A 26,317-nucleotide genomic window follows, 5' to 3' on the forward strand; every position below is an offset into this window, starting at 1 on the left:
GGTTTTTCGTTTCTCTGTCTCCTTCAGTTCTGCTCTGATCTTAGTTATTTCTTGCCTTCTGCTAGCTTTTGAATTTGTTTGCTGTTGGTTCTCTAGTTATTTTAATTGTGATGTTAGGGTGTCAATTTTAGATCTTTCCTGCTTTCTCTTGTGGGCATTTAGTGCTATAAGTTTCCCTCTACACACTGCTTTAAATGTGTCCCAGAGATTCTGGTACATCATGTCTTCGTTCTCATTGGTTTCAAAGAACATCTTTATTTCTGCCTTCATTTCATTATGTACCCAGTAGTCATTCAGGAGCAGGTTGTTCAGTTTCCATGTGCTTGTGCGGTTTTGAGTGAGTTTCTTAATCCTGAGTTCTAATTTGATTGCACTGTGGTCTGAGAGACAGTATGTTGTGATTTCTGTTCTTTTACATTTGCTGAGGAGTGCTTTACTTCCAATTATGTTGTCAATTTTAGAATACGTGCGATGTGGTGCTGAGAAGACTGTATAACCTGTTGATTTGGGGTGGAGAACTCTGTAGATGTCTATTAGGTCTGCTTGGTCCAGAGCTGAGTTTGAGTCCTGGATATCCTTGTTAACCTTCTGTCTCATTGATCTAATATTGACAGTGGGGTGTTAAAGTCTCCCATTATTATTGTGTGGGAGTCGAAGTCTCTTTGTAGGTCTCTAAGGACTTGCTTTACGAATCTGGGTGCTTCTGTCTTGGGTGCATATATATTTAGGATAGTTAGCTCTTCTTGCTGCATTGATCCCTTTACCATTATGTAATGGCCTTCTTTGTCTCTTTTGATCTTTGTTGGTTTAAAGTCTGTTTTATCAGAGATAAGGATGGCAACCCCTGCTTTTTTTTTTTTTTTTTTTTTTTTTTTTTTTTTTTTTGCTTTCCATTTGATTGTTAGATCTTCCTCCATCCCTTTATTTTGAGCCTATGTGTGTCTTTGCACAGAGATGGGTCTCCTGAATACAGCACATTGATGGGGCTTGACTCTTTATCCAATTTGCCAGTCTGTGTCTTTTAATTGGGGCATTTAGCCTATTTACATTTAAGGTCCATATTGTTAGGTGTAGATTTGATCCTGTCATTATGATGTTACCTGGTTATTTTACCTGTTAATTGATGCAGTTTCTTCATAGCATTGATGTTCTTTACAATTTGGCAGGTTTTTGCAGTGGCTGGTACCAGTTATTCCTTTCCGTGTTTAGTGCTTCCTTTAGGAACTCTTGTAACACAGGCCTGGTGGTGACAAAATCTCTGAGCATTTGCTTGTCTGTAAAGGACTTTATTTCTCCTTCATTTATGTTGGCTGGATATGAAATTCTGGGTTGAAAATTCTTTTCTTTAAGAATGTTGAATATTGGCCCCCACTCTCTTCTGGATTGCAGGGTTTCTGCAGAGAGATCCGCAGTTAGTCTGGTGGGCTTCCCTTTGTGGGTAACCTGACCTTTCTCTCTGGCTGCCCTTAACATTTTTTCCTTCATTTCAACCTTGGTGAAATTGACAATTATGTGTCTTGGGGTTGTTTTTCTCGAGGAGTATCTTTGTGGTGTTCTCTGTATTCCCTGAAATTGAATGCTGGCCTGCCTTGCTAAGTTGGGAAAGTTCTCCTTGATAATGTCCTAAAGAGTGTTTTTCAACCTGGTTCCATTCTCCCTATCACTTTCAAGTACAACAATCAAATGTAGAATTTGTCTTTTCACATAGTCCCATATTTCTTGGAGGCTTTGTTCGTTTCTTTTTACTCTTTTTTTTCTAAACTTGTCTTCTCACTTTATTTCATTAATTTGATCTTCAATCACTGATATCCTTTCTTCCATTTGATCAAATTTGCTATTGAAGCTAGTGCATGCCTCCCAAAGTTCTCGTGCCTTGGTTTTCAGCTACATCAGGTCACTTAAGGTCTTCTCTACACTGTTTATTCTCATTAGCCATTCATCTAACCTTTTTTCAAGGTTTTTAGCTTCCTTGTGATGGGTTAGAACATGCTCCTTTAGCTCGGAGAAGTTTGTTATTACGGACCTTCTGAAGCCTACTTCTGTCAACTTGTCAAAGACATTCTCCATCTAGCTTTGTTCCATTGCTGGTGAGGAGCTGCGATCCTTTGGAGGAGAAAAGGCACTCTGGTTTTTAGAATTTTCAGCTTTTCTGCTCTGGATTCTCACCATCTTTGTGGTTTTATCTACCTTTGGTCTTTGACGTTGGTGACCTACAGATGGGGTTTTGGTGTGGATGTCCTTTTTGTTGATGGTGATGCTCTTCCTTTCTGTTTGTTAGTTTTCCTTCCAGGAGTCAGGTCGCTCAGCTGCAGATCTGTTGGAGTTTGCTGGAGGTCCACTCCAGACACTGTTTCCTTGGGTATCACCAGCAGAGGCTGCAGAACAGCAAATATTGCATAACAGCAAATATTGCTGCCTGATGATTCCTCTGGAAGCTTCATCCCAGAGGGGCACCTGCCTGTATGAGGTGTCTGCTGGCCCCTACTAGGAGGTGTCTTTCAGTTAGGCTACACAGGGGTCACGGACCCACTTGATGATGCAGTCTGTCCATTCTCAGAGCTCAAACGACGTGCTGGTAGAACCACTGCTCTCTTCAGAGCTGTCAGACAGGGACGTTTAAGTCTGCAGAATTTTCTCCTGCCTTTTGTTCGCTATGCCCTGCCCACAAAGGTGGAGTCTGTAGAGGCAGTAGGCCTTGCTGAGCTGTGGTGAGCTCCGCCCAGCTCAAGCTTCCTGGCCACTTTGTTTACCTACTCAAGCCTCAGCAATGGTGGATGCCCCTCCCCCCACCAGGCTGCAGCCTGGCAGGTTGATCTCAGACTGCTGTGCTAGCAGTGAGCAAGGCTCCATGGGTTTGGGACCTGCCAAGCCAGGCACAGGAGAGAATCTCCTGGTCTGCCCGTTGCTAAGACTGTGGGAAAAGCACAGGATTTGGGCAGGAATGCCCCGTTTTTCGAGGTACAATCTGTCACGGCTTCCCTTGGCTAGGAAAGGGAAATCCCCCAACCCCTTGCACTTCCTGGGTGAGGTGACGCCCCACCCTGCTTCGACTCGCCCTCCATGGGCTGCACCCACTGTCCAACCCGTCCCAATGAGATGAACTGGGTACCTCAGTTGGAAATGCAGAAATCACCTGTCTTCTGCGTCGATCATGCTGGGAGCTGCAGAATGGAGCTGTTCCTATTCGGCCATCTTGGAACAGAGTCCCAGTGATATTCTTAAAGTTAGACAAATAGTTATGGTTACAACAACTAGAACCCGGGATCCTTAACTCCCAGTCTGGTGTTCATTTCACTATAGCATACTGCATCTCAAATCAATGTAAACATTATTCTTATAAAGCAAGTGCCTAGACGTGTTTGCATGTATAAAGTGTTTTCTGTTTTTCTGTTTTGACTACCGATGAATTTTCTATTTTCTCTGGTCTGTCTTTTAGCATATTACTATTTTCAGCTCCTATCTGCAAGTGAGGATTTTAAGGAACAAGTATTCCACTGATAGGCATTCCTGGCATAACTATGGATGATAACATTTGTAAGACTAACATTTATGATTCATTTTCTTTATTTGTAAAATGCATGACATGAATAAATTACAACTTCACACTTGGTACAGTACCAACTTCTGTAAGGCAGATTAAAATATTCTGGCACCATTCCCTGAAATTCCCAATCTTTTTCTATATAGAATGGAAAAACTATGAGCTTTTTTTTAATAGAAAGGATTCTGCTTTCTTGGGAATTTTATGTTAGATTATAAGCTGTAAGCTTTTTTATTTAAGATTACATGATTAAAGACTTCAGTGTCTCTAACCTAGGTTCTCTGCTTTTCCACTTTAGCAGTTCTAGTCAAGGAAACTTTAAGTTTTGCTGTTGGAAGTAAGTTTGGAGCAGTGAAATATCTCTTTTAGAATACTGACCATGGCACAAAGGCACATGTTCCCGTCTCTGACTTCTAGCTAGTTAGCTGCCTGAGCATAGGCAGTTATCTTAAGCTGAGATTGGCTTCCCTTTAGAAGAAATTCTGAAGCTCTTGATTCCAAGCAGTAGGAAGTCCTCACCAAGGTCATACTGGGAGTTCATTAACTCTTCCTGATGGTTCAGGGGCTGTCAGAGAATAAGGGAAAAGGAAATAAGGTATACTTAGAAGTAGCTTTGCCAAGACACTCTTTGGCTCTTTTACTTGCTCTACCTTTTACTAGCCAAATGACCCTGGATAAGCTACTTAACCTTTCTAGGTCTTATCTCCCTCCTATGCAAAATGGAAATAATGTCTACCCAATATAGGGTTATTGTAGGATACTATTAAAGGAGATAATATTGTGTAAATAATTTTATTTTCGCTAACATGCTCTATTTGGAATTCAGCAACTGCTTCCCTTTCCTCTACTCTCCTAACATGGGGATTCTAAGGTCATAACCCTGAGATAAGCACTTGTAAATTACAGAGTATTTACAGTATGACCTTGGTGAGGACTTCCTACTGCTTGGAATCAAGAGCTTCAGAATTTCTTCTAAAGGGAAGCCAATCTCAGCTTAAGATAACTGCCTATGCTCAGGCAGCTAACTAGCTAGAAGTCAGAGACGGGAACATGTGCCTTTGTGCCGTGGTCAGTATTCTAAAAGAGATACTTCACTGCTACAAACTTAGTTCCAACAGCAAAACTTAAAGGTTCCTTGACTAGAACTGCTAAAGTGGAAAAACAAAGAACCTAGGTCAAAGACACTGAAGTCTTTAATCATGTAATCTTAAATAAAAAAGCTTGCAGCTTATAATCTAAAATAAAATTCCCAAGACAGCAAAAGCTAAAATTGGCTCAGCTCCATTTGTTGGCCTGCATCTGGATCCTGTATGCATTTTGATGTAATCAAATTTTAATTCCACCCACCCAGGTCATTCAGGAATATATCTCTGTCTCATTAGAAAATTTAATTAAGCAGCAGTTTTTATTTTATTTTTTATTTTTGCTCTTCTCTGATTGAGCTGTACAAAATTGAAGCAAAGAATTGAGATACCTATTCAAATATTTCAAGTGAAAGCATATATTTTTATTATCCAAATCACTGCCTTAAGTTTCTACCTTCAGTCTAGTAAGGTCTTCACTTAGAATGATTCTACTTGCAAAGGGATGTTGGTCTGTGCTGGCATTTGCTGTCTGTTTTTTAATTTTTCCATGAATGTGGCCTCTTAAACTCATTCATAATTCCCTTCAGGTATTCATATCTCTTTAGACTCGTCATTCCATGAACTTCATTACACTGCTAAAATATGCACATCTCATTATATCCTTCTACTTCTGCATCTTATTATATCATTACCTTTATACTCCCTGCATTCTTCAAAATGTATATCTTAATCCCTCAATATATTTTTGTGACATATATGTGTGTATATATATGTTTGTGTGTGTGTGTATATATATATACATTTTAAATATTTATATATATATAATACACACATATATATATAAAATCACAACTTGTAACTAATCATGGTATCTTCATATTCAAAAATTATATTACCGGCCAGGCGCGGTGGCTCACGCCTGTAATCCCAGCACTTCAGGAGGCCAAGGTGGGCAGGTCACAAGGTCAGGAGTTCGAGGCCAGCCTGGCCAATATGGTGAAACCACGTCTCTACTAAAAATACAAAAATTAGCTGGGTGTGGTGGTGCACACCTGTAATCCCAGCTACTGGGGAGGCTGAGGCAGAAGAATTGTTTGAACCCGGGAGGTGGAGGTTGTAGTGAGCTGAGATCGTGCCATTGTACTCTAGCCTAGTGACAGAGTGAGACTTCATTCCAAAAAAAAAAATTATATATATATATATATATATATATATATATATATATATATATCCAATCAGCATTCTGTATATGTGCTTTCAGGTGCTTTTTCCTCCAGTATTGTGGGTCCCACTTGTGTGCTTTTACCACCGTACTTATTAAGCCTTCTTGTTTAGGGGGGTTATTTTTATAGCTATGTAATTGAATAAAATTACCTATTCACACAGAAATCAGGCCTATACCATCAGAGAAATGCAAATCAAAACTACAATGAGACACCATCTCACACCAGTTAGAATGCCAGTCATTAAAAAGTCAGGAAACAACAGGTGCTGGAGAGGATGTGAAGAAATAGGAACACTTTTACACTGTCGGTGGGACTGTAAACTAGTTCAACCATTGTGGAAGATAGTGTGGCAATTCCTCAAGGATCTAGAACTAGAAATACCATTTGACCCAGCCATCCCATTACTGGGCATATACCCAAAGGATTATAAATGATGCTGCTATAAAGACTCATGCACACGTATGTTGATTGCAGCACTATTCACAATAGCAAAGACTTGGAACCAACCCAAATGTCCATCAGTGATAGACTGGATTAAGAAAATGTGACACATATATACCATGAAATACTATGCAGCCATAAAAAATGATGAGTTCATGTTCTTTGTAGGGACATGAATGAAGCTGGAAACCATCATTCTGAGCAAAATATCGCAAGGACAGAAAACCAAACACCGCATGTTCTCACTCATAGGTGGGAATTGAACAATGAGAACACTTGGACACAGGAAGGGGAATATCACACACTGGGGCCTGTTATGGGGTGGGGGGAGGGGGGAGGGATAACATTAGGAGATATACCTAATGTAAATGACGAGTTAATGGGTGCAGCACACCAACATGGCACATGTATACATACATACCAAACCTGCACGTGGTGCACATGTACCCTGGAACTTAAAGTATAATAATAAAAAATTAAAATTTAAATTTAAAAAAAAATCAGGCCTATAACCTTGGCCTAAATTGCCCTATGTCGCAATCAGGTAGACTAATCTTCCTTTTTCACACTTCCTTCTATGCATACCATTATATATGTTCCTATACATATTCACTCTTAAAAAAATATATTATAAATAAAAAGTAAAGTAGGAAAATGAAATAGAAAATTGAAAAAAGCACATTACAAATATATCTCTTTAAGCAATTTTAGTAGAAAACAATACTTAATCCAAAAAGGAAGGGGGGGTTAATTTTTCAATAGGATTTTTAAAGTTAATTTACACAGCTTTTATTGACTATACTTGTGGTTAAAATAAGGTACAGTCTTTAGATATGATTCTTAATATTTCCATTATTTATAGGTACCTCATTATGTTTTCACATTTTCTATATACATGTCTTATTTGCTGTAGTTTATCTTGCAATTTTAAAATTCTGTATCTATTTTGAAGTTCCTTAGTCTATAGAATTACATGAGGATTCAGAATGTATGCAGTGGAAAAAAATGTTTTAAGTTAAAATGGAAAAAAATAGAAATTTTCTCAGAAGTAATGGCATAAAAATACCTTATTCCAGTAAAGAAAGGTCTCCAATATTTTTAGAAATTACAACTCATCCCTGTCTATTCCTAATGTTTTATTGGTGGAATTATGAAAATTAGTGAAAATTAAAAGATAAAACCTTAGGTGACAGTAAAGGATTTGCCAGTACCAGCAGGGTTATTTTTTTAAGTTTGAGTGATTCACTTTCTCATTAGAGCACCTAGTGCTGCAAGAATTACCTTTTTGACTGTTTTCTCAAGTAAAGACTTTGCAACTCCTAGGAGACCATTAGCTCATCCCAAGCAGCAGAGGGTAAGTATCAGGGAAACCCATTTCTTCCTTTTATTTAATTGTGAGACAAAAGCATAAGAAGAAAATCAGAGACACAAAGATTCTAATCAACAATACTCTTTCTTATGTGTCTGAATGTGTATAAGAATGTAACTTAGTTGCAATAATCTTTAATACTTTAACTCAATTTTCCAAAAATGGAATTTATTGACTATTTTCTAAAATCTCGCTTTCAGTTTCTATAAACTCCTCTTCTGCAGAATCCCAGTCTCCTTGGTTAACTTCCTAAAAAAAAAAAAAATACAAACCATTAATATCTTATCATTTGGATATAACAGTGAATGATTTGGTAATACTGTTGCAACCCTGTGACTATAATGCCTTGCTAATTTCCTTACTTTCATTTTAGCAATATGGAAATAAGCCACCAGTATTTCTTCAAAGTCAGTATCATAGTTGGCATATTGGTATGTATTTCTTCTTACATCCCATCTAGGAGCTTTGTTTCATCATGCATTTTATTTTATTTTTTATTTTATAAAATATTTCCTGCATATAAACTTTGTTTTTTTAATTAATGGCCACAGTAATATTCTAACACAGGACCAGTCTTTGTTGGAAAAAACTTAACAATTATTTTTAGAATACTAAGATCCAGGGTTCAAAAAGAAAAGTACATGGTTCAAAATTATAGGACAGTGACTGAGAAATTACCATTAAAGAAGAATTTAAATTGTTCAGACTACAGAGTGAACATTTTCTTTCTTTCTTTGCACAAAATCCTGACCAACAAATTCACCCATTGGACGTAAGTGCTACCCATTTATCAGTGATATCCTACTCATTTGACCAGGGTGTGGCAAGGTTTTCATCATTAAGTACTGAAAAAAGCAGTCATTTGCTCTCAATTGAAGCATTTTCTGTGACCTCAAGGACATTTTAGATATTTTTAAAAATTATTCTTCCTAAAAACGTACCCCTTTCATGTTAATTAAGTTAAATGCTTTTTATATTTACACAGTTATTTTAAAAGTTTAATGTTTTATACATAGAAATGAATATATGTAACACAGATGGAAGTTGTAGTGATAAAATAAACATGAAACACCAACCCAACTTAATAACTAATTCATTACCAATTCTGTTGCATCTTTTTGTACCACTAAATCATGGCTTAATCATTTCTGGTAATCATAACATTTGTATTTATTCCAAACTCTATAACCTTACATAAAGCTTATTTTATTTTATGACATAAGAACTGTAATTGCCAGATAATGAGCATCTTTAGATGGAAAAAAGTGCACAACACAATAGCACTTTGAGAAAGCTATGTATTTTATAAGCATAGGAATTTTATTATTCCATTAACACAACTTCTGAAGTAACTAGATTAATGAATGTACTGGTTTTCAACAAAGGAGATCTTAACCCTAAATGATTCAATCATTTTCACTCTACGAATATATAAAGCCTGTAATACATAAGCAAGACCTGCAGTACACCAAAGTTTTGTCTAGTTGGTCTTTCAAATAAAGAGGTGAGGAATAAATTATACTGGAATAGACTTGAGGGCATCCGCCATGTTAAATGTTTATTTTAGTATCTCATAAATAGCCGTGAAACTTTCTTTATGAATGTTATACATGCATACCTCACTTTATTGACTTTGCAGATATTCCTTTTTTTTTTTTTTTTTAACAAATTGAAGGTTTGTGGCAGTCCTACATTGAGCAAGTCTCTTGGCACCATTTTTCCAACAGCATGTGTTCCTTTATGTCTCTGTGTCACATTATGGTAATTCTCACAATAATTCACACTTTGTTGTTTTTATATCTCTTACAGTGATCTGTAGTCAGTGATCTTTGTTTTTACTACTGTTATTATTTGGGGGCACCACAAATTGCACCCATTATAAGATGGCAGACTTAATCGATAAACCTGTGAATTCTGACTGTTTTGCCAATTGGCTGTTCCCCTTTCTCCCTCTCCTTGGGCCTCCCTATTCTCTGAGACACAGCAATATTGAAAGTAGGCCATTTAATAACTCTACAATGGCCTCTAAGTATTCAAGTGAAAGGAAAAATTACATGTCTCTCATTTTAAATCAAAAGCTGGAAATGATTAAGCTTAGTGAGGAAGCCATGTCAAAAGCCAAGAGAGCCAGAAACCTAGGCCGCTGGTGCTACAGCCAAGTTGTGAATGCAAAGGAAAAGTTCTTTAAGGAAATTAAAAGTGCAGTAGACCAACATTCCCTTAAGCCAAAGTGTAATCCAGAACAAGGCCCTAACTCTTTTCAATTCTGTGAAGGTTGAGAGAGGTGAAAAAGGTAAAGAAGAAAAGTTTGAAGCCAGCAGAGGTTGGCTTATGAGCTTTAAGGACAGAATACATCTCCATAATATAACAATGCAAGGTGAAGCAGCAAATACTGATGTAGAAGCAACAGCAAGTTATCCAGAAGATCTATCTAAGATCATTGATGAAGGTGACTATGCTAAGCAACAGGTTTTCAATGTAGATGAAACAGTCTTATATATAGGAAGAAGATGCCTTCTAGGACTTTCATTGCTATAGAGGAAAAATTAATTCCTGTCTTCAAAGCTTTATAGGACAGGCTGATTCTCCTGATAGGGGCTAAAGTAGCTGGTGACTTTAAGTTGAAGCCAATACTCATTGGCCATTCTAAAAATCCTAGTAGCTTTAAGAATTATGCTAAATCTTCCCTCCCTGTGCTCTATAAATGACAAAGCTTGGATGATAGTACATCTTTTTGCAGGTTGGTTTACTGATTATGTTAAGTCTTTTCTTGAGACCTCTTATTCAGACAAAAAGATTTCTTTCAAAATATAACTATTATTGATATTGCATCTAGTCATCCAAGAGCTCTGATTGGGATGTACAAGATTAATGTTGTTTTCATGCGTGCTAATACAACATCCACTCTGTAGTCCATAGATCAAGGAGTAATTTCAATATTCAAGTGTTATTATTTAAGACATACATTTTATAAGGCTATACTTGCCATAGATAGTGATTCCTATAGTGGATCTGAGCAAAGTAAATTGAAAACTTTCTGGAAAGGATTCACCATTCTAGATGTCATTAAGAGCATTTATGATTCACGGGAGGAGGTCAAATATCAACATTGACAGGAGTTGAAAAGAAGTTGATTCCAACCTTCATGGATGACTTTAAGTAGTTCAGTGCTTCAGTGGAAGAAGTAACTACGATGTCGTCAAAATAGCAAGGGGACTGGAATTAGAGATGAAACCTGAAGATGTGACTGAATTGCTGCAATCTCTTGATGAAACTTGAACAGATAAGGAGTTACTTCCTATGGATGAGTAAAGAAAGGGGCTTCTTAAGATGGAATCTACTGATAAAAATGCTGTAGACATTGTTGAAATGACAACCAAGGATTTAGAATATTACATAAACTTAGTTGGTAAAGTAGTGGCAGGATTTAAGAGGATTGACTCCAATTTTCAAAGAAGTTCTACTGTGGATTAAATGCTGTCCAACAGCATTGCATGCTACAGAGATATCTTTCATGAAGGAAAGAGTCAATCAGTATAGCAAACTTCATTATTGTCTTATTTTAAGAAATTGCCACAGCCACCCCAGCCACAAGCAACCACCACCCAGATCAGTCAGCAGCCATCAACATGGAGGCAAGACCCTCCACCAGCAAAAACGTTACAACTCGCTGAAGACTCAGATAATTGTTAGCATTTTTTAGCAATAAAGTATTTTTTAAATTAAGGTATGTACGTTGTTATTTTCACATAATACTATTTCACACTTAATAGACTACAGAATAGTGTAAACATAACTCTTACATGCACTGGCTAACCAGAAAATTGGTGTAAATCACTGTACTGCAATACTCAGTTTATTGCGGTAGTCTTGAACTAACCCTGCAATATCTCTAAAGTATCCCTGTAATTCACTTTAAAGTTTTTTTAATGATGTAGAGACTCAAATCTGTACATGCTTCACCTTTCATAGTAACCCTCTTAATCCTTAGCCTTAGTTAATATTGTTCCTACTGATGGTCATTTTAGCAGAGTAAATATATGTTTTGACATTGCCTTTTCAGCTCTTTTGGTAAGCACAGTGAATAGTTGTTATGTGAAAAAAGATCTTACAGTAACCTCTCACATAGATTATGTATAATGGTGGCTTTTAAATGTTGCAGCATCAATGCCGTTACAATGGGCATGAGTAAACTTTTGAAGAATTTATAATCAATAGCAGATGGATTTATGTCCACATTTTATATTTGAAAGGCTTAGGTAGTATGTTTTCCTTTCAGCATTCTATTACCTACCACACTCTTTCTCCACTCTCGATTCATATAAATGATAGATCTTGGTTAGCCAAAGTGATGACAAGGAATCAATTTCCTGGACCACTGAACTTAGAGCTCTCCCTTAACTTTCTAAAAAGCCTCTTAGAGCTAACTACAAAGGGAACTTTATAACTGTGGGATTATTTTGATAAGTGACTTTGAGAAATTAGAATGCTTTTCACTCTTATATCCAAAAGCCTTTCAGTTCTTCTAACATCTTAACTTGGACAGCAAGAAGAAAGTATAGACAGTCCCTGACTTATGATAGTTTGACTTGTGGGTTTTGTTTTGTTTTGTTTTGTTTTTTACTTACAATTGTGTAAAACCATCACAATTTCAACATACTTCAAATTTTGCATTTTGATATTTTTGTGGTCTGTTGATATGTAGTACCTGAGATATTCAACACTTTGTTATAAAATAGGCTTTGTGTTAGATGATTCTGCCCAACTGTATGTTAATGTAAGCATCCCGAGCACATGTAAGGTTAGGCAAGGCTAGGCTCTGATGTTCACTCTCTTAGCTCTATTTGAATGCATTTTTGACTTGCCACATGTTTTCATCTTAAAATGCGTTTATCAGGATGTAACCTCATTGTAAATCAAGAAACATCTGTATTATCTGTGTCAGAATAAATGCCCAACCAAACAAATTAACTATTAATTTTCCCCCGTAGAGAATATATTTGAGCTCAATGCTCACAAATCATACTTAATTTTAGACATAGTTCCCTGTCTTATTTTTCTTGTGTGTATGTCCATTGTCAGCCATTTGAATCGGTAAAGACTTTTTCTAAAGATACCTTAGGCCAGTCATCTCAGTTTTAAAAAGCCAGTACTCCAGCTAGTGGGGAATTCATTAATCACTGTTATCATATGGAAAACTGAATTTTATATGTCTACTACTAACAACATAAAAAGACTACCCTTTTTGATCCAACCAGACTGCCACTGTTATCTTGCAGCACAAGTAAGCATGGCACACAAAACAATGTATCAGCCAGTCTTTTTCCACTCTTTCTTCTTGTCTACCGCCTGAGATCACTTAATTGTATATATGGCCCAGGGTGCCCAGTGTTACATAGCCTTGCCTTTAAGATTTCTGACACTCTGTAGAATCCGTAAATATGCATATGTGTTTATGGTCTTCATCTTCATCAAATTGAAGACATTATTTTACAGAATTTATGCAATACAATATGTGGAAGAAAGTAGAACAGAATAAACATTGTCTAGTCAGACCATGAAAGCAGGACCATAGCTTCTTGGCACACAGCCTAACCTTCAGCAAAATGAAATGCTCACAGCAGTCTGTTAAAAGCTGCAAATTCCCAACATCAAATGTTCCTAAGCAAGCATATTAGTTATATTAATCGCCTATTGGGAAAGCCATCTTTTGCTTATTATAAATGGGGCTCTTCCTGGAATGGGGCAACTGGTAAAAGGAAATTTTGCTTATGTTTTTCTGAAATTACATTTTTCAGTAAGCCCTTTGGCTCCACTGCTTCAGCTGCTCACTGCTGTTTCTCTACCAAATGCTAAACTTAAAACAGTCATAATATCCAGGTGAGAAGTTACTGCTCCCCGGTTCCCATTTAAGTTTGAAGCCTTAGGATACCTTTCTAAAATCACAAGCACAAGTTTTATCCAACACTACTGCTTAGCTTCTACCTATGGGCAAAGGGAAGGGATGGTTTCACATCTATGTAAGTATCTGTACGTATGCAAGAGAGACAGTCCCATGTGGTTAAGTAATTTGCAGTACTGTTATATTCTCTTTACATTCCAAATGGATCATTTGGCTTGACATTGAATGAAGTCTAATACTGACTGGTTGGAAAAGCTAGAAAATTGTTTAGTCCTAAACTTTAATGAGAGATATGGATGTAGCAGCTTGCAGAGAGGTATATCTGGCATTTATTCCTTCAAGATTCCTTTTGTATCTGCTGCCGACTGGGAGCCCTTACCATTTTCCACTTGATTGCCTATTTCTCTCCATATTTTTTTCCCTTCCCTTAAGCTCTCAGACCAAAACTTGAGGTCATGCATGCTTTTCTCTTTGAGGAGACTTAAATCTTTGCTGACAAGTTGACTTTATACCAACTCCAAAATCAGGACTAATCCACTAGGGCTCTAATTTACCTTAAATATAGCAACCACTATATATAGCGTGAGTTCAAAATAAAAAGCTGGTTGGTTATATATATTGTAAATTTTATATTAATAATATTAACAAAAGACCAGATGGTATATGTGTGCTATAAATATGACTTTCCTAAATATCACATATAGAAATGAAATATTCTTCTTTAAAACAACTCTTGTACTTGCCTTTAAAAAAAATTATCAAGATAAAATTCAAAGTATTCGGTGTTTTTAGTATATTCAGACATGTGTAGCCATCACCACAATTTTAGAAGATATAATTCATATGCTATACAATTCAAAGTATTCAGTGTTTTTAGTATACTCAGACGTGTAGCCATCACCACAATTTTAGAACATTTTCATTAATTCAAAAAGAATGCCTGTCCCTTTTAGCAATCATCCTCCTATCCCCTCATCTTCACTTCTAGCCCTAAATAAACCACTAGTCTACTTTCTGTTTCTATAAATTTGCCTATTTGGGACATTTCATATAAGTAGGATCATATAATACATGGTCTTTTGTAACTGGCTTCTTCCACTTAGCTTAATATTTTCAAGATTCATCCATGTTACAGCATGTATCAGTAATTCATTCCTTTTTTGTTGTGGTGGTAAAAACACAACCCAAAATTTATCATCTTAACCATTTTTAAGTTCAGCAATGTTAAGTATATTCATATTTTTGTGAGACAGATCTTCAGAATTGTTTCAATTCGCAAATTCAAAACTCTCTATCCATTAAATAACTCTTACACCTCCCTCTAGCATCTGATAACTATCATTCTACTTTTTTCTATTAATTTGACTACTTTAATTGTTTATTCATTCACCTATTAATGAACATTTGAGTTGCTTCCACCTCTTGACTATTGTGAATATGGTTTATATGACCATATTCAAGACCTTGCTTTTAATTCTTTTGAATACATACCCAGAAGTGGGGTTGTTGGATCATATGATAGTTCTATTTTTAATTTTTTGAGGAACTTCCATACAATTTTACAAGTGGTTACACCATTTTATAACCCCACCAGCTGTGCACAAGGGTTTCAGTTTCCTTATTCATGCCAAAACTTTTCTGGGTTTTTTGATGGTAGCTATCCTAATAAGTAAGGTGATGTTCTCATTGTGATTTTGACTTTCATTTTTCTGACAATTACTGATATTGAGCATCTTTTTATATTCTCATTGGCTATTTGCATAGCATCTTTGGGAAAATGTGTATTCAAGTCTTTTTTTCATTTTAAATTCATGTGATTTTTTGTTGTTGAGTTGTAAGAGCTCTTTATGTATTCTGGATATTAACTCTTACTAGATATATTATTTGCAATTATTTTCTCTCATTTCATAGGTTGCCTTTTTACTCTGTTGATTGCATTCTTTGATGCACAAAATATTTCTGTTAGATGTAGTCCCATTTGTCTATTTTGCTTTAGTTGCCTATGTTTTTGGTGTCATATCCCAAAAAAAAATCATTGCCACATTGAATGTCATGAACTACTTCCTGTTTTCTTCTAGTTTTATAGTTTTAGGTCTTACATTTAGGTCTTTAATGCAGGTTGAGTTAATTTTCTTTGTTGTTGTTTTTTTCACTGTCTTCTTCTTATTATTAATTTCCATAGGTTATTAGGGAACAGGTGGTGTTTGTTTACATGAGTAAGTTCTTTAGTGGTGATTTGTGAGATTCTGGTGCACCCATCACCCAAGCTGTATACACTGTACCCAATTTGTATTCTTTTATCCCTCACCTGCCTCCGACCCTTTCCCCCAAGTACCCAAAGTCCGCTGTATCATTCTTATGCCTTTGCATTTTCATGGCTTAGCTCCCACTTATAAGTGAGAACATACAATGTTTGGTTTTTCATTCCTGAATTACTTCACTTGGAATAATGGTCTCCAGTTCCATCCAGTTTGCTGCAAATGCCATTATTTCATTCCTTTTTTGGCTGAATAGTAGTATTCTGTGGTATACATATACCACAATTTCTTTATCCACTCATGGATTGGTGGGCATTTGGGCTGGTTCCATATTTTTGCAATTGCAAATTGTGCTGCTATAAACATGCATGTGCAAGTGTCTTTCATGTATAATTACTTCTTTTCCTCTGGGTAGATACCCAGTAGTGGGATTGCTGGATCAAATGGTAGTTCTACTTTCAGTTCTTTAAGGAATCTCCACACTGTTTGCCATAGTGGTTGTACAAGTTTACATTTCTACCAGCAGTGTAAAAGTATTCCCTTTTCACCACATCCACCAACATCTATTATTCTTTTATTTTTTCATTATGGCCATTCTTGCAAGAGTAAGGTGGTATCACATTGTGGTTTTGATTTGCATTTTCCTGATCATTGGCGATTTTTTTTTATATGTTTGTTGACCATTTGTATATCTTCTTTTGAGAATTGTCTATTCATGTCCTTAGCCCATTTTTTGACAGGATAGTTTTTTCATGCTAATTTGCTTAAGTTCCTTGTAGATTCTAGATATTAGTCCTTTGTCAGATGTGTAAATTGTGAAGATTTTCTCCCACTCTGTGGGTTGTCTGTTTACTTTGCTGATTGTTTCTTTTGCTGTGCAGAAACTTTTTAGATTAATTAAGTCCCACCTATTTATCATTGTTTTTCTTGCATTTGCTTTTGGATTCTTGGTCATGAAGTCTTTGCCTAAGCCAATGTCTAGAAGGGTTTTTCTGATGTTATCTTCTAGAATTTTTATAGTTTCAGTTCTTAGGCTTAAGTCCTTGATCCAACTTGAGTTGATTTTTGCATAAGGTGAGAGAGGAGGATCCAGTTTCATTCTTCTACATGTGACTTGCCAATTATCCCAGCACCATTTGTTGAATAGGGTGTCCTTTCCCCACTTTTATGTTTTTGTTTGCTTTGTCAACGATCAGTTGGCTGTAAGTATTGGGTTTATTTCTGGGTTCTCTATTCTCTTTCATTGGTCTATGTGCCTATTTTTATACCAGTACCATGTTGTTTTAGTGACTATGGCCTTACAGTATAGTTTGAAGTCAGGTAGTGTGATGTCTCCAGATTTGTTCTTTTTGCTTAGTCTTGCTTTGGCTGTGTGGGCTCCTTTTTTGGTTTTATATGAATTTTAGAATTGTCTTTTCTAGTTCTGTGAAGAATGGTGGTGGTATTTTGATGCAAATTACATTGAATTTGTACATTGCTTTTGGCAGTGTGGTCATTTTCACAATATTGATTCTACCCACCCATGAGCATGGGATGTGTTTCCATTTGTTTGTGTCATCTGTGATTTCTTTCAGCAGTGTTTTGTAGTTTTCCTTGTAGAGGTATATAGTATAATTGTAAGAGTCCAATTTTATTCTTTTGCATTTGGGTATCTGATTTTACTAGCACCATTTGTTGAAGAGACTGTCCTTTCCCCATTGAGTGGTCTTGACACCCTTATCAGAGATCATTTGACTATACACATGAAGGTTTATTTCTAAGTTCTCTATTCTATTCCATTGATCTATATGTCTGTTTATGCCAGTACCATACTGTTTTGATTACTGTGGCTTCATAATATGTTTTGAAATCAGGAAACATGACTCCTCCAACTTTGTTCTTTTTCACAATTGTTTTGGCTATTTGGAGTCCCTTGAGATTCCATATAAATTTTAGGATGAGTTTTTCTGTTTTTATAAAAAATGTCCTTGGGATTTTGATAGGATTGCACTTAATTTCTAGATTGCTTTGGGTAGTATGAACATTAACAATATGAACACAGGCTGTCTTTCCATTTACTTGTCTCTGTTACTTCTTTCAGCAATGTTTAGTAGTTTTCCAAACATACATCATTTCTTTTTATGGCTATGTAATGTTTCATTGTATAGATGTACCACAGATATACCACAGTTTGTTCATTCATAGGTTGATGGATATTTAGGTTTCCATCTTTTGGCTATTATGAAAAATGATGTTAAAAATAATTATGCTCAAGTTTTTGTGTGGCATTTGTTTTCACTTATTTTCAGTTTGCCCTTGGTTTTTAAGAAGAATTGAACTTAAATAAAAGTAAAGACTGCTCTGGAAGTCCAGGATAGAAAAAGACATTTTGAGTAAGACCTATATTTGTTGCTTTGAGTAGACACAAAGGAAATAAAAATTGCAATTCTTTCAAAAGCTTGAGGAACCACACACACCAACGTGAGACCTCTTACATGTCAATTTTGCAAATAGTTGCTAACTGATTGATAGTATTTGGATCTATGCCCCCCCCCTCCAAATCTCACGTTGAAATGTAACTCCCAGTGCTGTGCTGGAAGTGGGGCCTAGTGGGAGGTTACTGGAGCTGTGCTGTCATCATGATAGTGAGTTCTCTTGAGATCTGGTTGTTTAAAAGTGTGTGGCACCTGCCCCCTCTCTCTCTTGCTCCTTCTCTGGCCATGTGAGGTGCCACTCTCCCTTTGTCTTCTGCCATGATTGTAAGTTTCCTGAGGCCTCCCCAGAAGAAAAAGCCACTATGCTTCTTGTACAGCCTACAGAACTGTGAGCCAATTAAACCTCTTATCTTTATAAATTACCCAGTCTCAGTATTTCTTTATAGCAGTGCAAGAACAGACTAATACACTGATATATTACAAATTGAATATATAGTTGACAAAAAATATATACATGAGTAGTATTCAGAGTGGCAATGATCAAGGAGAACTTACTATCTTGAATGAAGTCTTGATATAGATAACGGATGTAGACTGGCAGCAAAAAGGAAAATAACAGTCTGAGTTTAGGGAAGCCTTGACCATATGCATGGAGGTGAGCAAGTATATACAGAAACATGACTTGGCTAGAGAGGGGGTACAGCTTCAAAGAAATGAGATTAGAGATTAGCAAAATATCCTTCTCTATTTTATATCCTCTTTGATCGAAGCTGGTTGTATTTGATTGATATGACCTTTTTCTCTACTTATCTGATATTTTCTTGTAGTCATAATCATTAATGCACTCATTCATTGACTCAGTCATTCAAACAGTGACTGAGTGCCTTTTACATACCAAACACTGTGCTTGATACTAGGGTTACAAAGATGAATGATATATACTGTGACAACAAAGAATTCAAAGCCTGATGCAGAAGTCAAGACAATTTCACAAACAGCCACAATACAATATGAAAAGTGTGCAAAAATAGATGGTTACAAATCTTATGCAAATATTAAGAGTAAATATAGTCCCTCCAACCAATTCTCTGTTTTATCACCAAAGAAGTTCCAAAAAGACAAATCTCATTACCTTTCAAGAGACTTAAATCATGCTAGTAAATTAACTTGAAGTCATTAGTCTGCTTAAAAATCCCTCATTGGATTCCCATTTTTACAAAATTAGGTTTAAACTCCCTTGATCCTGTTTCATTTGTCTAAAACGCCCCCCTCTCCTACCTGGTTTTGAGTTACTCTTTAAAACTCAGCTCAGGTGTTTATCTCTGCTAGGAAGATTTTCTAGATGTTCCACAAGTTTTTGGTTAGGTGATTTTCTGTATGTCTCCCATATCACCCTGTACATTTTCCTGCCACTGTCTATGTCATACTATCTTGTAATCATCTCTATTTCTCTGTCTTTCTCTTTCTCTCATGCACTGTGCTTGTGAATTCCTTGAGGACATCAGCCAGGCCCTACGGGTATTTTTGTCTCCAGTGTCTAGCATATATTATGTTCCCAGTGTTTGATGAATGGATGAGCAAATCAGTCAGTGAACTTGTTGGCCTTGGTAAGAGACAGAAGATCAAAGAGGTAACATCTGAGCTGAACCTTGAAGATGCATGATACTTACTAGGAGGAGAAAAAGGAAAGAAAAAAGGCCTTCCTGTCCAATGCAACATGATCTGCAAAAGCACAGACTAGAAAAAGCCCAGAATGTTTAAGATGTGACAAATCATACTTTGTATCAGAAACTGGACATTTGTCAGAAATAAAGGTCAATCGCAGTGTAAATATTTCCCACATTGTGCTAAACGATTCTTAAACTAGCACTGCAGAATTATTATAATAGGATATGTTTATTAATTTTTAGCCTACTAAAGTTTTGGTGGGTTGTAGCATTTAAATAACTACATTATTCCTTGTCATACATATATTTTTCTCATTTGAGCCTCCTCAGAAACTTGAGGGTTATTTTTTAGTATTTATGTGTATGTTAGAATGGGGAGTAAATATTATTGCAAACTACCAGAACAAAGTTTTTAGATTCCAGAATCAAATGTTATCAAATTATTATTGAGTAGATTCTATACCATAGGAACCTTCCAGAATGGAATTGCACAATAAGATATATGAACAACTCAGGCATTCAAGACAGAAATCAAGTGAGCTGATATTCTTTTATCCAAATCGTCAGTGAGACCTTACTCCACTTTCTTCTACTTCCACGTATCTAAATCTTGTAAAAGCAGAAGATAATCATTATTTCTCTCCTCAGAGTGGTCAAATAATTCATTCATGTGCATTTCAAGACACTGTGAGATCTATAATACAGCTGTCAGTATCAACTGTCTTTCAAACTTAGCATATTGAATATAAAGCCCCTGTCTTAGAATATAGGAAGAAAGAGAGCCATGCTGAGCCTGTTTCTTTGGGGCTACTGGCAAGAACTTAGGGTGTAAAAGTGACTATACTAACTGTTGATTCTTATGGCAAACAGATTTGTAGTTTTTTGTTGTTGATGATGGTGTATGTAGTGATAACATACACATAACATAAAACTTAACTATTTTAACCATTGTTAAGTGTATGGTTCAATAGCATTAAGTACATTCACATTGTTCTGTAACCATCACCACCAGCCATGTCTAGAACTTTTTGGTCTTCCCAAACTGAAACTCTATACCCATTAAACACTAACTCTTCTTTCCCTCCTCATCCCAGCACCTGCCACCACCATTCTACTTTCTATCTCTGTGATTTGACTACTCTATGTACCTCATGTAAGTGGAATCGTAAAATATTTGTCTTTTTATGGTCAGCTTATTTCACTTAGCAGAATGTCCTCAAGATTCATCCATGTTGTAGCATAGTCAGAATTTCCTTCCTTTTTAAGGCTAAATAATATTTCTGTATGTATATACCATACTGTGCTTATCCATTCATCTGTCAATGGATACTTGAGTTGCTTCCACCATTGATTATTGTGGATAATGTTGTGAATATGGGTGTACAAATACGTGTTCAATTCCCAGCTTTTAATGTTTTGGATGTATACCTGGAAATGGAATTGCTGGTTTATATGGTAATTATGTTTAATTTTTTAACTTGCAACTTTTTAAATGTGAGGGATATAAAGAAGAGCAGTGGGTAGAGGGAACATGAGTGGTAGTAGTTATTACTATGGTGGTAGTATGGCTGAAAAGTTCTAAAATCTAGTTTTTCCATCTTACTTTAGCCACCTATGAAATATATTGCTGTGGGTAAGTACTTACTGTATTTAAACGTCTCTTCCGGCCAGGCGCGTGGCTCACGCCTGTAATCTCAGCATTTTGGGAGGCCAAGGTGGGCGGATCATGAGGTCAGGAGATCGAGACCATCCTAGATAACACGGTGAAACCCTATCTCTACTAAAAATACAAAAAATTAGCCAGGTGTGGTGGCAGGCGCCTGTAGTCCCAGCTACTCGGGAGGCTGAGGCAGGAGAATGGCGTGAACCCAGAAGGCAGAGCTTGCAGTGAGCCGAGATCCCACCACTGCACTCCAACCTGGGCGACAGAGCAAGACTCTGTCTCAAAAAAAAAAAAAAAAAAAAAAAAAATTCTCTTCCTTCACCTGTAAAATGAACATAACAGTGCTCTACTAGATTTTCATGGGATTAAGTGAGATTATATATGTAATTCATACAGTGTTAATAAACATTTACTATATCATTGGGGCTAGCCACCAGAAAAACTCAGCCCTTGTGCTATCTCTGATAATTAACCACTATTAGTGCACTGTTCAAAATCCCAGCAAAGTCATTCATGTAGATTCTGAGCTGATGTATAGCTTACATTTTGATCTACACCCCCCAGTGCCAGGACAAACTACTTCCAGATAAGGAACCATCCCATGAGGTTTACTGTGATCCTGGACAAGCACCACTGGGCCCACTGCTAGGGACTATATAGCTTCAGGTTCATGTGAGAGTTAATGTTATATATGTGAATACAAACTAGACCCTATGGTCCCACCACTTCGCTTGTCTGACATAGTATGGCCCAAACCTCCAGTATAGCTCCAGAATAGCTTCAACATCCTAGGAGTATCTGAAGGTAGAATCTGCTAAGTTCTCCCTTCCAATTCAGATGCCAAAACGGAAGAGTCAATATCACTATAGGATATAGTGATATTCAGAATAGAAATTTGAACATCAGATGGTCCGAATATAAATTTAAAAATCTCTCTACACTTACTTCTAGGTCCTAGGATCTGGAAATCAGAGACCCTAGGTGGCTAAGAAGGTCAAAGATAAAAAACACAGACTCACTTATCCAGCTCCGGAAACAATGACATTTTATAAATTATACAAATACTTCATGTAAATCAAGTCCTATATTACTTGTCTTGGTTTCTTTTCTTCCTTCCTCTTCCTCTTTTTTTAATCTCATTTATTTTTGCTTTCCTTTTTTTAAATTAGCAGTAAAGACAGTTTCTGACTAGAGGATTTCAGGAATTGGTTATGACTCCTGAAACTTTTATTCTTATTGGCACTAGTTCAAATTTCTGAGCCAAAAGTGATTTTCTTCCAGAGTAGTCTGAATACTTACTTCACACAAAAGGTTACTAGTGCTCTTCTTATAGGCACTAAATTATTTCAATTAATGAAGCCAAAATCAAAGGCTAAAACTCAAATGGAATGACTGGGATATTCCTTCCTTTTTTTTTTAAGCTTTCTCTTCTTAAGAAAAAAACAACTTTAGGATTAAAAAATGATGCATTCATTGTAGAAAACATGGAAATTTTGGGAAAAGTAGAGCAAAGGGAATAAAAAACATAAATCTAACATTCTGAAGTAATAAATGCTTTATATTTTCATGTATGTTCTTTCCTTCTTTTCTACTGATATATACACATATATCTTAATACAGTTAAGACTATATGCTGCAGATTTGACTTTGCATGTTGTAAAAATATGTATCATAGGAATTTTCCTATGTCAATGAATATTCTTCATAAATATTACTTTAGCCTCCATAATATTTTACCTTAAGAATCTATCATTTCTTATGTAAGTACCTATATTGTTGATAGTTTGGTTTCTTTGCATTTTTTCTATTGTAAGCAACTGTGAAATAAACATATACAGAAACATTTATCCATTTTCCTACGATAGATTTCTAGAAGTGAAACTACTAGGTCAATGGGTATGAAAACGTTTAAAGTTGGCTTTCCTTTTAAAGAAGATCACATTTGGGTTGTTAAAGGATTACTGACACATCAACTGAGCACATCTTTGATTACTGTATAGCACCTCATATTCAGATAATCTCTGCAAACATTGCCATGAATTGACTGAGTATAATCTTTTATTTCAGGCACCAGAATGCATCTCTTCTATCTCCTGTTTCTTGGGACAGAAATCAGGAGTTCTGACTGAGCCCATTTACAAGCTGTGTCAGACAAGCACTCATGCCCATCTTGTTTATGACTGCCTGCTTACCCATTGCTCTCCATATTTACATTTTCCTTCTTTTCTCTTCCTTCAGATGGAATGGGGCGAGTCCTTGCTCAAGATGTATATGCAAAAGACAATTTACCCCCCTTCCCAGCATCAGTAAAAGATGGCTATGCTGTCCGAGGTAAATATTTTGGTTTTCTTAAACATAATCAGACACTGTATTTTTTTTTCTTTTTTTCTTTTTTTTTTTTTCAGATTTTTGGCTTAGCCCAAGCACCCAGCAACTGTTAGGTTTGTTTCCCCATGACTGTCAAAATAACTTCATTCACAGATAACCATGTTAATCTGCACCTGTAAATTTTCTGGCACAATCTTGATTAAAACTTTTGAGGTAAACAAAAGTTACATGAAAATTCTCGTTTTAAATTTTTTATTTTTAATATTTGTGGATACATGGTAGGTATACATATTTATGGGGTACATGAGATATTTAGATACAGGCATACAATGCATAATAATCACATCAGGGTAAATGTGGTATCTGTCACATCAAGTGTTTATCGTTTGTGTTACTGAAATTCTTGGCTACAAATAAATATATAGGAATAAAATTAAAACACTGTACTTCAATTTATTCTTTCCGTTCCTACACATGCCAGACAGCATACATTCTTAGTGTGAAAGTTTTCCAGATGTTTTCTAGTTGAAAACATCTGATGGTCTAAGAAAAAAGAGCAGATTCCCAACACAAGGATAAAGTTGAGGTGGTCTGTTCTGCTTTCAACTCAAACATCAGTAAAGGGCTTCATGAAAAGCAGACATGAGGGAAACCTCTAATTCTCTAGAAGACATCATATTTCAAAATTCTGGCGCCCCAGCAGCTCCCACAAAGTTGCCTGAGATTGCATAAAGCTTAAAAGCAAATACTAAATAGCATTTTTCTGCCTAAATTCCAATCTAAGAACCCAAATGTAAATTCTGAATTGCTTAGAAACTGTTGTTGATTTTTTTGGTTTTGTTTTTGTTTTTCCATGTACAACATGGTGTTTTAAAATATGTAGTACACATTGTAGAATGGCTTAGTTGAGCTAATTAACACATGCATTACCTCACATACTTATCATTTTTGTAGTGAGACTTAAAATCTACTCTCTTAGTGATTTTCAAACTATGATACATTGTTATTATGTTATTGGTTATTAATTCAAGGTTGATATCATTGAAGAAACATGTTAAAAAAGTTTTTCAGTTTATCAGAGCTGTTAAGCATGCCAATTCCTTTTTAATGGGGTACATGAGATATGGAGTTATGGAGTCTCTTACTTGGTTTTGGTTTTGGTTTTTTTAGCTGCGTTTAGCCATGAAAATACAGGTTGGGCATCCCTAATTCAAAAATCCAGAATTTGAAGTACTCCAAAATCTGAAACTTTTTGCGTGTTGACATGGCACCACAAGAAGAAAATTTGATACCTGACCTCATGTGAAGGGTCACCATAAAAACACACTCAAAACTTTGTTTAGAAAAATTATTTGAAACATTGTTTAAAATTACCTACCTTTTGGCTATGTGTATAGGATATATATGAAACATAAATTAATTTTGTGTTTAGACTTGGGTCCCATCCACAAGATATCTCGTTATATATATGCAGATATTCCAAAATCTGAAAAACATCAAAATCCAAAATACTTCTGGTCCCAAGCATTTCATATAAAGGATGATCAACCTGTAATTTCCTTTTTCTTGTAATTAAATACTTCATTAATCTCCTCTGTATTCCATCATCTCTTAGTAGTTATCTTTTTATGTTGGAGATAGCATAGCAAATGATTAAGGCTACAGGCATTGAGCAAAGCTCAAGTGATCTGGGTTTTAGTACCAGTTCCATCTGTGTAACTTTGAGCAGCTCACTTAAATTTTTTAGCTTCAGTTTTCTTATCTCTAAAATTATGATAATTACAACAATACTTACCCCAGCAGGTTGTTGTAAGAATTATATTAAAAATTAATTGTAGAAATTAATTAGTTGTAGAAAGCCTTAGTAAACTACCTGGCACACATTTAAAAAAAAAAAACACTTGATAATTGTTTTTTAAAATGTTTAATGATAGTAACCATTATTATCACTATTATAAATACATTTTCTTAAACTATCTCTGAAAAACGGCTAACATTTGAATTGCTACTCTCATTTTCTGTGTAAATAAAATGGTAGAGAGATTGAGCTTATGTTTTTTCATTTCCACTAATGTATTCTTTCTCAGGAAGATTATCTTGGACTCACTTCATTCAGCTTGATCTCACTAGATTAGAATACTTCTGAAATTGGCAAAGCCAAAACTTAAATACCAAATTCCCAGTGGCTCCTATGTTTTATTCTTTCAAATTGATTCCTTCTACAGTGTTGATTAGAATAAATATTATCCAGACAGAAAATTATTTTATTCTTGTGATAGCTTCACTGGCTCTTCTAGTTTCTTTTTTTTTCCCAGTGTCATTGTTGGCTTGAAATAGTTTCTTATTGCCCATCTAAAAAGTAAATTCTGTGTTGATCTTACAATTTGTAGCCATACAGGATTACTATAAAATGACAAAGAATT

The 26,317-nt window shown here is 35.8% G+C and overlaps 1 protein-coding gene across 25 annotated transcripts in view; it reads left to right on the forward strand.

Moving 5' to 3' along the window:
- The window catches only part of GPHN (gephyrin), a 672,536-nt gene that overhangs the window by 556,323 nt on the left and 89,896 nt on the right, over window positions 1-26,317 (forward strand). For all 25 annotated transcript variants that reach the window (XR_010151161.1, XR_010151162.1, XM_063793562.1 and 22 more), the window contains one exon: window positions 23,805-23,897. Coding sequence is in view for 23 of the 25 variants with exons in the window: in XM_063793562.1 (XP_063649632.1) it covers window positions 23,805-23,897 (93 nt within the window). In the remaining 2 variants the exon portion in view is untranslated. The remainder of the gene's footprint in view (window positions 1-23,804; window positions 23,898-26,317) is intronic.

This window comes from Pan troglodytes, chromosome 15, assembly GCF_028858775.2.
Source record: "Pan troglodytes isolate AG18354 chromosome 15, NHGRI_mPanTro3-v2.0_pri, whole genome shotgun sequence".
Classification (NCBI taxonomy): domain Eukaryota; kingdom Metazoa; phylum Chordata; class Mammalia; order Primates; family Hominidae; genus Pan; species Pan troglodytes.